This window comes from Heterocephalus glaber, unplaced genomic scaffold, assembly GCF_053883595.1.
Source record: "Heterocephalus glaber isolate CG9 unplaced genomic scaffold, H.glaber_assembly_v1.0 deba00001497, whole genome shotgun sequence".
Classification (NCBI taxonomy): Eukaryota; Metazoa; Chordata; class Mammalia; order Rodentia; family Bathyergidae; genus Heterocephalus; species Heterocephalus glaber.
The window spans coordinates 56,869,279-56,882,682 of record NW_028258320.1 but is presented as its reverse complement, the minus strand read 5'-3'; the positions used below and the strand labels follow the sequence as shown (position 1 = coordinate 56,882,682).

Below are 13,404 nucleotides of genomic sequence, written 5' to 3'. Positions count from 1 at the left end.
ATAAGTCATAAGTACAATAGGGGACAGTGCTTCATGTGAATGGCTCATGGGCACATTAGTTCCTTCCCAAAGAACAAATGAATGAAATCTCCACTGACAAATGGCTGAGAGCTGTGTGCTGGTATGACTTTTGATGCTGGAGATAGGAGAGGAGGTCATGACTGTGCCTTGGAGATGCTCAGGGGTCTGAAAGGATCTGCACGGCATTGGCACCTGGGATCTTTGGAACTCTGACCAGACAGTCAAGATCCCAGGAACCTATCAAAGGGTCTTGGCCAGAAAGCCCAGCAAAAGGTAGGATCCAGCCACACTATCTTAAATCATTTTTAGTCCTGTAGCTCAAATTTGCATTTGGGAATTGCTATTTGGGATATTGATTCTCCATGACAGTTTCATGAGGTTCTGAACTCCAAGAACACCTGCCTCCTCCCTTCTTCAGACCTCCAAGTAGTAAAGAGCCCCAGACAGGCCTGCATCTGAGGACCTTCCTTGGGCCCTGTTGGAAAGGCCACCTCTACAGGATGAGTTAGACCCTCCCAAGCCCACGACCCATCTGCACTTCTTCCAGGATCAAGACCAAAGTAGTATGTTACATAGAAGCCAAGGCTCAGAGAGGTCAGCAAAATAAGCCACAAAGAGAGTGGGTGGGGGTTTATGGTCCTTCCCTCAAATACACTTTGAGGTGAATATTTTTCAATTGGCCCCTCCCACTGAAGTATTAAATGAAAGGTGTATCCTGTGGGTGTTTGACACTGGTGTCACCATTGAATGAGCTTTTCTAAGTCATCACCTACTGCTCTGTAAAACGAACTGCTTGTGAAATACATTTTTCAAAGAAAATATATTCATATATTTCTGCAAGATTTATTAGAATTGGACTGTAAAGCTGCTTTTCATTTATCAGACTGTTTCATTCCACAGGCATGCAGTTGACTGAAATCTTTCTACACATGAAGGTCCTAATTACTGCTAAATTTCCAGGTTAGTGCAACTTACCTAAGGCTTTATTTCTATTACAGGTTTGACATTAAAGGTTTAAGCCAACCAAGGGCACACTGATGTCTTACAATGCAGCAAAATTTTTCTCTAAAAAGTTCTCTTTTCTGTACTTTGTGCTGCTATAAACAAGCCCACTTCTCTTTGGAAGCGCAGCTGTCACCTATTCTATATCCTCTTTCAGATGTCCCCTCTCTACTGCATTCTGTAGCCTTCCTTCAGTATAACCTGTCAATCTCCGTTATGATCACAGACAACTACTCAGAACACTTTCATGGTAGCCAGTGCAGCAAAAGTAACTACCAGTGATTTGGCCACAAGCTGTTATTCTTTTCTTCACTCATTAAACATTTATTATGTGTCAGATAGGAAGGATATAAACATGGACAGGACACCACCCTTCTGGTTATGTACACTCTAGATCAGTGGGGGTGAACCTATGGCACATGTACTGCAGCAGGCACTCAGAGCTTTCTGTTCACATGCAGCCCAGTCGCCCCAGCCAAGGTTTGACAAATTATCAGCATGCATACCAACAGCAAAGATCATATTAGCTGTGCAAAAGCATGCCAAATGCAAACTTTTAGCTTTCCATAAAAAACTTATTATTGAATGCTGTGTTGGGGTTTTTAAGACAAAAGATATTAATGTATGAGTTGTTTTTTCTAAACTAAAACCTCAGTATTCAGGTTTAATTGCAGCGTTGGCACTTTGCGATGAATGGGTTTTGGGTTGCAGTTTGGGGACTCATTTTCTAAAAGGTTTGCCATCACTGCTCTAGATGATGGCTACTTTGTTGTCTGTCGTCCTCACCTCAACTAGCAGGGAGGACAGATAGACAGGACTCCAGACAGATGCTGGATGGAGTGTCACAGCTTGGAATAAAGTGGCAAACTAGTCAACAGGCCCATGATTTCATGGGCAGAGACCACCTTAGCATTAGCAGACTTGGTACAGATTCTTAATGTAAAAGGCAAGCCACTCATCATTAGCTAAACAGAGTAACTTTGTCATTCCAAGGATGGTCTCACCAGCCATGCTTCAAACCACAACTTTATTCTCTTAAAGGTCAAGGACACCAAAGACTGAACTGTCTTGTACAGATGGCCAATAGCCCAAGCGTGGGGACCAAATGCTCTCATTGTACAAATATATTGTGTAAGTTTCACTGGTCTAATCAATGGTATATTAACAGCTACTGAGAACCACTCAATTTGGGGACAAAAAGGTCCAAGTCCCTGCCTTTCCCATGGTTATGGAAAACACAAACACAAGCAACAACCATGCAGTGTAGCAAGTGCTACAGAGAGGCCAACAGACACTGATCTCAAGAAATGATAAATCAGTGGCTTTATTCTCTAACACAGAGGGGTGAGCCTTTGCCAGGCCACTACCAAACATTTAAATTAGAACCCCAGAAACCCCCAGCATGGCTTTTATGCTGGCTTTTCAAGAAAATTCAGAGCTAGACAATTCTTTTATTTTTTAACAAAGAATGCAATTTATTAAGAACTTAATGGACAGAAGGGACAGAAGCCTGTCTCGGCAAGTAGCAACACAGGATTCCTAGATTCAGAGATAAGAGGAAGGGGCTTATATGCTACGCTAGACAAATGTATGTATGTGGGCTCTCTCAAAGACTATTAACACATTAGAGGTCAGTTAAGAAACAGTCCACGCATCAGTGCCTGGCACCAGATGCTCAGCTGTCTTCAGGACTTTACAGGGTAGGGTTTGGAATGCCAGCCAGAATCACCTGGTGGGCAAGATGGTGGTTATCACCAAGATGCAAAGCTAAAAGATTCTAGGTTTTCTTCCCTTAAATACACCGATACAATTATTTACAGAGTTCACTTTTACATTAATGGTGAAAATTAAACTAGAACTTACAGCTAAAATATTATATATTTTTCTCCCTTAAATTTTTTTTTTTGGTACTGGGGATCAAACTCAGGACCTTGCGATTGCAAGGCAGGCTGTGGAATCACTGAGCTAAATCCCTAGCCCTTTTTCTCCCTTAAATTTATTTGCTAAATATCTTCAATGTTCCGATGACTTCTGGTTCTGATTTTCTTGGTGTCCTTGATGTCCTTATCCTGTTTGGGAAGAAAAACAACTCTTGAGTAACTTTTAAAAAAAATAATTTTTGTGATCAATCCTACTCTGTAAAACTCCAAATCCTTACCAAGTACTGTGCCTTTGTTACTTCTAAAAAATTGAAGGTTGGAAATTAGTTTTAGGATATATCACCTTAAATTTTCCTAAATGTTTTATTTAGTTTTTTAAACTTAAATATAGTATCATTGCAAGCAAAGGCTACTAAATAATACAAAAAACCAACTACATTACCAATGTACACATTTTTACCAATTGAAAATGTAATTGGGCCAAGGATTTAGCTCAGTGGTTCCGCTGCCTGCCTTGCAAGCGGTTCAATCCCTGGTACCAAAAATAAAAAATAAAAAAATAAAAGAAAATGTAATTCAGGAAAAGTGAATTCAACAAGGATTGACTGTTAAACCACACTTCCCCTGCAAAGAAGACAATCTGTGAATAGTGAGCGTGGCCTGAGACTTCCTAAAGTGTGTTCTAAATAGGGGGACATCTCCTCTTGAATAGGTGGTGACAGAAGCTAATCTATCTAGAAACTTAGATTAAATATAGACAAACAAGACAACTTTATCTTTTCAGAAAGGAGGCCCCAAGCCCTGGTGTCTACATCATGCTCAACAAAGGCCCCATCAAATACAAATAAGAAAAAACTAATCAGAAAAACCCAAATATGAAGCAGGCATATTTTAAAAGAAATGTTATGACGTGATCATGGATAGTAGGTAAAAAGAAGAGATAGAATAAGACAAGAAATCAAAAAATTCAAAGTTTAGTTTGAATGGGAAAGACCTTTAATTTGTTAATGCTATCAAATTCTACACTACACAGTGGCAGAAAAGCACTAAGCATGAAATCTGCAACATGGATGAATACAAAGATAAATATACAAGCTGAAAAGGAAAGACTTGTTTCTCTGATCCATTGGTAGGAGTAGATTCTATCATGTGACTTCACTGACCACAGGGCAGGAGCAGGAGGCCACCTCAGTCACCTGTCACCCTTCAGGACTCTTAAGGTGGAAGAAACCTTAAATGAAACCCTGAAGGTAGACTTGGTCAGCATTCTTGCCACTATTCTACTGTGCAATAAACAAATCTCCTCTACCTTTTCATGAATGTTGAGCTGTAGCAATAACCCTGGCCTCCAGTCTCTGACCATCCCTTCCTGTGGTCCTTCCTCAGCCTCATTATCAAATATACATCTCATATACAGTTTGAGTCTGTGGACAGCCAGAGACCAGGCACATGATGGACCCAGCTAAGTAGTCAGCCCCAGAGAAACCCATCAGTGTATATTTGGTGTCTCCTGGGTACTGATGGCTCTAAGGAAGAGGCATACGTGCTCCTGACAGAACAGCCAGGTCTATCTTACCCTTGGGTCCTGATTTCTGTGTGTTTAGAATCATTCATGTGAAAAGGAGATTGGTTTTTAATCCTTAAATCTCATTCTGATAAGGCACTATTCTCCAAACTATGAATCTGTAAGTGTATAGAGCCTAAACTGTCTTTAAAATTGGAACAGGAGATGCATATATTAACCACATGAGGCTGAGATCCTGGTGTCTCCTTGGTCTGTCTTGTGATCATGTCATGCCACTATCAGATGTCTTTGGCTTCCAGATACTCTAATTTCTGGCACATGCATGGCATCACTCTGCTTCCCAGAGCCTCTCCTCCTCCCTCTCTCTGGAACATTCTACCCATACCTCCTCACAAAGGCTTCTTGCTACCAGCCAGCAAGGAGAATCCTCTTGCTTAGCTCACTGTTGACTGTGGTATGTGTTGAGAGCATCTGGGAATCTTGACTCAGAGGTGTCAGTTCAAGTTCCTGGCTTGTTCTAAACACCACCAGTCTAAGCAACTAGACTTGCCGCGATTCTGTAGGCCAAGTGGCAGTTGCTACCTTCATTTCATTGGCTGATCTCAGAATAGTTATAAATTCAATGTCTGTATGTGAAGAACAATTATATAGCATTCACAAAAAGGTATTGTCCACCTCTTATTAAACTAGCAAAATCATTATATTCCCCAGAACACTAATTGAATTTAATCATCCACTATGGATTATTCAAATTACAGGTAATTCATGAGCTAATAAATTTGATCTGGTTTTAGTATCACATATAGCTCATTAGCTTAGCTACTGTTTGGCTGGGAAGAGTGAAATGACACACGTAGCGTCTGGGTAGAATTTAGAGTGCAATTTGTCTTCAGAATCTCCAGGATTTGTTTATTCTGGCTTTGCAAAGGAAATCCTCTGATATCCAGACATAGCTACTTTTTGCTTTTAGCAAATTTTGATGAACTGAAGACCAATTTACCAATTTAAGACATAACCAGCAATACATAACTTTCATATAAGTTGCACCATAAGCAGATAGCTGCAAACAAATAAATTCCTAGATCTTTCTCAATGTCTTCAATAACATAAAACCATTAATTAAAGTAGAATTCTCAAAAATGACATAATATAGCTATCAGAATAAAATGCATGGCTTAGATTGATGCTTCTTCTATAAATGAGAACTGGCACCATAATGCTATAATAGTGTTTTTCATTTGCCTTTGCTGCAGTGGGCATAAATATACCCAAACATTCTTTTTTTATAAAAATAGTGAAATACATACCTTCTTTGGATTTTCTGCACATTTCTTGGCACCTCGAGTTATTCTTTGCTCAGAGTCACTCTCCAAAGTGTTTCCTTTTGGCTGAATTCTAGCCCTTCTGGATCTCAAACTTACAGTGTCTGAATTATTGGTTACTTCATTTTCTTTCCCATTCTTCACAAAGATTTCCATGTTTTTCTCCTTTACATCCTCCTCTGCTGTATGAGGCTGGGAGCTCTTATTTTGTCTTCCAGGTCTCAAGCATATCCTGTTTCCACCAACTTTGCCCTTAGATGTAGGTTTCCCAGCTCCATCACCTGGGATCTGTTGCTCTGATTCTTCAGATGTCTTCATGGACTTCTTTTCATGTCTCTTTAGTTTGGCTTTTTCTGATATAGGAATTTCAAGTTTTTGCTGGTTTACATCAGTTTTATTTTGGTGTCTGGAGCGCAAAGACATTCCCTACAGAAATGAAATGACATTCACAAAATTTCAAAAATGAGTAAAACACATCTCAAAATTCAACAGGGAGAGGGCCAGGGATTTAGTTCAGTAGTTCTACTGCCTGCCTCAAAAGCATAAAGTCCCAAGTAAGATCCCCGGTACCAGGAAAAAAAAAAACAAATTCAACAAGGAGAAAATCAAATCTAAATAACTACAGTTTACATTATTGAAAATTGTCTCATTACATAAATGGCAAATGAATTCTAGTCCTTTAACAATGATAGCTGACAGGAAATAGATTTCTGGAGTTTTGGATGTTATGGTAATCACACAATTCTGTTCTGCACTCCCTATTGAGAATACTCTCACTGCTGAAATACTGGCTTATGTTCTACTTGTACCCATCCCTGGCCTTGGTAATAGTGTCATGAACACAGAACTGAATAGTCCATCTTTTTTCTGATTAATTTCTTAAAGTGAAAATGAACATATATTATTCACCTTTATAATTCAATGTTCCAATCATTATTTTGACTAGTTTTTTTTACAGAAGCAGTCTAATGTCTATGTAAATCTCAGATTTATCAGAGCCTTTTACCAAAGTTATTAACAGTATTCAAAAGAAACCCTTATGAAAAAGGATATCCACTTATAATTATATACACTATCAGGTCCTGTACAAATTATTACACAGAAAAGAATCATATCCACCCACGATGACACATAATAATGTAACACTGCCCCTCACCTTATTTGGAGTGCTTGAGTCTTGTACCGTGTGTTCTTTTTTGATAGATTTCATATTATTGTTCTGTTCTTCTACAGATTCAATTCTGTTCATAACAACTCTCACACGTTTCTTCATTATGTTCAAGGGATCACGGGATTTGTATCTCTCCCTGGGAGTAGTCCTCTGCTTATTGTGAACCAGATTCTCTCCTATTGTGTCCCGTGGTGTAGTCACGCAGCCCCTGGTTCTTGAGATATTTCTGTCTTGTCCAGATTTCCACTTGGGGGCCAGTGATATGTTACTTTTGCTCTGTGATGCTGCAGGGTCTTTGGTGTCCACCAAATCTATGGATTTTTCTTTGGGGACCCTAAGAACCCTTCTAAATGTTTTCAGAGGTTTTATACTGTCAGGTGTTTGCTGTAGACTGCTCTTCAGGTTATGAACATCATTTATCTGTTCTTCAGTATGGTCTGGGATTTGGCTTATTTCTTTAGGGCTAGGTAGGTCTTCCACTTGAGACTTTGCCTTAGATGCTCTTGGGTACCTCCTGTTGCTTGTTACACTAGTGGCTGGGTCCAGTGCCTGTTCTGAAGATTCCTTAAAAGCTTTGATGTCTTTGTCTTCACCTTCTGGCACTTTGGAGGTGTGGGTGATGGCCCTTGAGGTTCGTGTTGGCTTCCTCACAACCAAGAGTCCTTCTTTTACATTGACATTCCCAAGTCTTGCCCTGAGTTGCCTCTTCGTGCTTGTTGGAGCGTCCACTGGTTCTGGTTGTGAAGATTTGCAGGGCATTTTTGTAGTTTTTTTACCCCTCAATGATTCCTCAGTGTAAGCTGGTTTGGGGATTAGTTCTTTGAGGCCGGCCAGATCTTCCAGCAGTTGGGTCTTTTCCTTATGTGTCCCTCGCAGCCTCTTGGTGGCAGTTACATCTTCTTCTGGTTCCAGTTTTCGCTTGGTTGATTCCTTAAACTCTTTGATACTTTTACTATCATCTGTAGGTTCTTTGTGTGTGTTCACGGTCTCTCCTGTTGTTCCTGTTTGCTTTCTCTGTGTTGAGAGCTCTTCTGTCATGTCTACTTTCCCAAATCTTGTCCTGGGTCCTCTCCTTGAGGTTGTTAAAGTGTCCCCTGGTTCCTGTTGTGAGGACCTGCAGGGCATTTTTGTGGTTTTTTCATCCCTCACTAATTCCTCAGTGTGGCTTAATGTTTGGCTTAGTTCTCTAGAGCCAGCCTGGTCTTGTAAGGGCTGAGCTTTTGCCTTAGCTGCTCTTGGCCATCTCCTGTTGCCACTTACACCTGCAGCAAGGTCCAGTGTTTTCTTTTCAAGTTTCTTCAAAGGTTCAATGCCTTTGTCACCACATTCTGGTACTTTAGAGGTGTGAATAGTGGCCCTTGACATTCGGGTTGGCTTTTGCATTGCTGAGGAATCTTCCTTCACGTTCACTTTTCTGACTCTTGTCCTGGGGCCTCTCTTTGTGTTTGCTTGGGTTCTGACCGGTTCAGATTGTGGAGATATGTAGGGTGTTATTGTGGCCTTTTCATCACTAACAGATTCTTCAGAGTGTCCTGGCATTTGGAAGAACTCTTGGAAGCCACCCAGGTCTTCTAGGGCTTGGTCCTTTTCCTTGGGTGCTCGCTGCAGCCTCTTGGTGCCAGGTCCATTTTCTGCTCGGTCCAGTTTTCGCTTGGCAGATTCCTTAAACACTTCATTATCTTTATCATCTATGGCTTCTTTGTGTGTGTGCACAGTTTCCCTCAATGTTTTTTTTCTCACGAATGAAAGCTCTTTCACATCCATTTTTCCTATACTTGTCTTAGGACATCGCTTTGAGGTTGTCCGAGTATCCACTGGTGTTGACTGAGAACTGCAGAGTGTTTGGGGGGTTTTGTCTGCAATCGCTGGGTCCTTGGTATGGCTTGGTGTTTGAAAGAGCTCTTGGAAACCAGATAGATCTTCTAGAGGCTGGGCCTTTGCCTTAGGTGTTCGTGACTCTCTCCTAAGTGTAGTTAAATTTTCTATCAAGTCCAGATTCTGCTTTGGAGTTTCTGTAGATATTCTGATGCCTTCCTGCTCCTGAGCTGGTACTGAAGGCGTGTACATGGCTCTACCTGGTGACTCCATTTGTCTCCTGAGTGATGACAGCTCTTCTTTCCCATCTATTTTCCCCAGACTTCTCTTAGAACATCTCTTTGAGGTTGGAGTGTACAGTGGTCCTGCTTGCAGAGATGTGCAGGGCATTTTTGTACTTTCTTCAGTTTTCATTGGGTTTTTGGCATGGTCTGGTGTTTGAAAAAGCTCTTGGAAACCAGACAGATCTTCCAGAAACTGGGCCTCTGCCTTACGTGTTTGTGACTGTCTCCTAAGTGCAGTTAAATTTTCTGTCAGCTCCAGTTTCTGCTTTGGAGTTTCTGTAGATGCTCTGATGCCTTCCTGCTCCTGAGCTGGTACTGAAGGCGTGTACATGGCTCTGCCTGGTGACTCCATTTGTCTCCTGAGTGATGACAGCTCTTCTTTCCCATCTATTTTCCCCAGACTTCTCTTAGAACATCTCTTTGAGGTTGGAGTGTACAGTGGTCCTGCTTGCAGAGATGAGCAGGGCATTTTTGCAGTCTCATCAGTTGTCATTGGGTCTTTGGCATGGTCTGGTGTTTGGAAGAGCTCTTGAAAGCCAGTCAGGTCTTCCAGAACATGGGTCTTTATCTTAGGTATTCTTGGCCATCTCCTGCTAACAGATATATTTGCTGCTAGGTCCAGTGTGTGCTTTGCAGATTCCTTAAAAGCTTTAATGCTTTTGTCATCACTTTCTATTGCTTTTGGTGTACGTATGACTTGTTCTTCTTTTGTATCCCCTTTCCCTCTGGGTGTGCTGGGTAATGTTTTTTTCCTTCTGGGAGTGTTCACTGATTCTGGTTGTGATCTGCAAGGCATATTTGTAATTTGTTCATCACTCACTGATTCCTCAGTGTGACCTGGTGTTTGGAAGAGCTCTTTGAAGCCAGTCAGGTCTTCTAGGGGTTGAGAGTTTTTCTTAGATTCTCCTCTTAGTCTCTTGCTGCCAGTAACACTTTCTCCTGAGTTGGGTTTCTGCTTTGTAGATTTATTAAACACTTCATTACCTTTATCATCTGTGGGATCTTCATGTGTGTATGCAATTTTCCCAGGTATTTGTGTTAAACTGTTCACTGCTAAGTGTTCTTTCACATTTTTTTCCCCTAGACTTGTTGTAGACCATCTCACTACTCTTGTTGGAGTGTTCACTGATTCTGTTTGCAGAGATACGCAGGGCATTTTTGTAGTTTCATCAGTAATTATTCGGTCTTTGGCATGGCCTGGTGTTTGGAAGAGCTCCTGGAAGCCAACTAGGTCTTCCAAGGGTGGGACTTTCTCTTTACGTTTCTTTGGCTGCCTCTTGTTGCTTGTTGGTACTGGTATCAGTTTCTGTTCTACAAAATCCTTAAACACTTTGTCATCACCCTCTAGTACTTTGGATGTGGATATGGCTTCCCCTGTTGTTTGCATGAGCTTCCTCAGAGCAGACATCTCTTTCCTATCTGCTTTCTCCAGACTTATTTTAGGACGTCTCTTTGAAGTTGCTGGGGTGTTCAGTGATCCTGGTTGTATAAATCTACTAGACATTTCTGTAGTTTCATCAGGAGTTATTGGATCTTTGGCATGATCAGGTGTTTGAAAGAGCTCTTGGAAGCCAGTCAGGTCCTCTAGGGCCTCGGTCTTTTCCTTAGGTGTTTGTGGCTGTCTCTTGAGTCCATGTAAACTTTCAGTTGGGTCCAGTTTCTGCTTTGGAGTTTCAGCAGATGCTTTGATGCCCTTCTCCTCCTGAACTGGTACTGTATGTGTGTGCAAAGATTTGGCTGGTGACTGTGTTGGTTTCCTGGGGGCTGATAGCACTTCTTTCATATCCACTATCCCCAGACTTGTCCTGGGACGTCTGTTTAAGGTTGGTGGTGTTCTAAGTGGCCCTGGTTGTGGAGAAACGCAGGGCATTTTTGTGATTTCAACAATCATTGGGTCCTTGGCATCACCTGGTGTTTGGAAGAGCTCTTGGAAGCCAGTCAGATCTTCTAGGAGCTGAGTCTCTGTCTTAGTTCTTCTTCGCTGTCTCCTGCTGCCAGATACATTTGTGGATGGGTCCAGGGTCTGCTCTGCAGATGCATCACAGCAGATACTTTTGTCACCACCACCTACTTTCACTTTCAGTGTGTACACGGTTTGCTCTGACATTTGAGTTAGCCCTCTCACTAATGAGAGTTCTTGTTTTACATCCACTTTCCCCAGACTTGTCTTCCGACATCTCTTTGAAGTTGGGGTGTCTACTGGTGCTGATTGTGGAGATCTACAGAGCATTTTTGTGGTCTTCTCAGAAGTCATGGGGTCCTTGCCATGACCCGATGTTTGGAAGAGCTCCTGGAAGCCAATCAGGTCTTCTAGGGGCTGGGCCTTTGTCTCAGGTGTTTGCAGGCATCTGTCAAATCCAGCTAAACTTTCTCTCTGGTCCAGTTTCTGCTTTGGAGTTTCTGTAGATGTTCTGATACCTTTCTCCTGAACTGGTACCAAAGGAGTGTGCGTGGCTTTGCCTGGTAACTGTGTTACTTTCTTCTGTGATGAGAGCTGTTCTTTCATATCTACTTTCCCTAGACTTATTTTAGAATGTCTCTTTGAGGTTGTTGCAGTGCACAATGGCATTGGTTGTGGAGATCTGAAGAGTGTTCTTGGGGTTTCTTCTGTAGTCGATGAGTTCTTGGAGTGGCCTGGTGTTTGGAAGAGCTCTTGGAAGCCAGCCAAATCTTCTAGAGGCTGGGCCTTTGTCTTAGGTGTTCGTGCTGGTCTTTTAAGTTCTGTTAAATTTTCTGTCAGATCTAGTTTCTGCTTTGGAGTTTGCATAGATTCTCTGATGTTTTTCCCCTTCTGAATTGGTACTGAAGGTGTGTGCATGGCTCTGCCTGGTGACTGTGTTAGTTTTCTAGGTATTGAGAGCTCTTCTTTCCCATCTATTTTCCCCAGACTTGTCTTAGAACGTCTCTTTGAGGTTGTTGAAGTATCCACTGGTCTTGACTGGTCCTCTCGTTCAGTAATTGAGTCCTTGGTGTGGCCTGGTGTTTGGAAGAGCTCTTGAAAACCAGTCAGGTCTTCTAGGGTCTGAGCCTTTGCCTTAGGTGTTCTTGGCCATCTCTTGCTGCTAGATGTATTTGCTGCTGGATCTAGTGTTTGCTTTGCAGATTCCTTGAAAGCTTTAATGCCTTTGTCATCACCTTCTGTTGCTTTGGGGGTATGCATGGCCTTCCCTTCTTTTATATCCACTTTCCTCAGGAGTGTGTTGAGCAATGTGTTTTTCTTTCTTGGGGTATCCATTGCTTTTGTATGTGGAGATCCACAAGGCACTTTAGGTTTGTATTCATGTACGGGCTCATCTAAGTGTTCTGGTGTTTGGACTAGTTCTTTGATGCCAGCTAGGTCTTCCAGAGGTTGGGATTTTTTAGGCGTTCTTGACCACCTCTTCATTTCTGTTGCATATACTCCTGGGTCCAATTTCTGCTTTGGAGTTTCCTTAAACACTTCCATACTTTTATCATCACCTACTATGTGTGTATATTCCTCTGATATTTTCGAGTGCTTCCTCAGCGCAGGCACCTCTTCTTTCACATCCACTTTTCGCTGAGGTGTCTTTAGCTGTCTCTTCCTGCTTGTTGAAGAGTGGATTGGTTCTGGCTGTGAAGATTTGCGGGGCATTTTAGTAGTTGTCCCTGCCTCATTTGTTGATTCTTTAGCACAATCCGTTTTTTGCAGAAGCATTTGGGTACCTGATACATATTCCGTGGGTTCTCTTTCTGGTGTTCTCTTGAGGGCTGTCAGGTCATCTGTGGGTTCATACTTCTTTCCCCCACTTCTTGATCGCCTCACTGTTGTTACCTTTCCAGAATTTTCATTTGATTCCACATTTTCCTTACATGTTTCTAAAGATCTTTCACTATCCTTCATCTCTCTCTCTTTTTCCTTTTCTCGAAGTGGTGTCTTCCTCAGGCTTTTTCCTATGAAGTTCTCAGTAATGTCTGCTTCTTTGTTTTCATTCTTACTTTCTACAGGTAGCATCTGCATTTTTCTGAGCTCCATAGACCTTCTCAACTTATTTGTATTTGATACTGTCGTCAGAGGCTCTGTCATAGAATCTGGAGTTTTCATCTTAAAATGAGTCAATTTATGGAAGTTCTTAGGAGTTTTTACTATCGTTTCATCTCCCTTTATACACTTTCTTCTTAACATAGGACTTTCAAAACATTTATCAGATGGTTCTTCTGCTGCATTCTGAGCACTAGAGTACACATTTTCTCCTGTAAGAAATGAAATATACATACAATAAATACATTACATCCACTGTGTTATGTCAACTTAGTGTTTTATCCTCATGAAATAGAGTATAAAAACCAGTATTTTGGTTTCTTATCAACCTTACTAAGAACAAGAGGCTACTAATGTGGTCATAAATCTGTCTTATTTATGAGC

At 41.5% G+C, this 13,404-nt stretch overlaps 1 protein-coding gene across 2 annotated transcripts in view; it reads right to left on the bottom strand.

Annotated features, from left to right (window-relative positions):
* Window positions 1–2,456: 2,456 nt before the first annotated feature.
* Mki67 (marker of proliferation Ki-67) overlaps window positions 2,457–13,404 on the bottom strand; it is a 28,217-nt gene continuing 17,269 nt past the window's right edge. The window contains exons 13-15 of one of the 2 annotated variants that reach the window (XM_004838729.4): window positions 6,907–13,232; window positions 5,736–6,176; window positions 2,457–3,092 (exon numbers count right to left, since the gene is read on the bottom strand). In XM_004838729.4, coding sequence (XP_004838786.2) covers window positions 3,027–3,092; window positions 5,736–6,176; window positions 6,907–13,232 — 6,833 coding nt within the window. In that variant the 3' untranslated portion in view covers window positions 2,457–3,026. Of the gene's footprint in view, window positions 3,093–4,872; window positions 5,055–5,735; window positions 6,177–6,906; window positions 13,233–13,404 lie in introns of those variants that run through there. The other variant, XM_087185150.1, reaches the window with a different exon arrangement.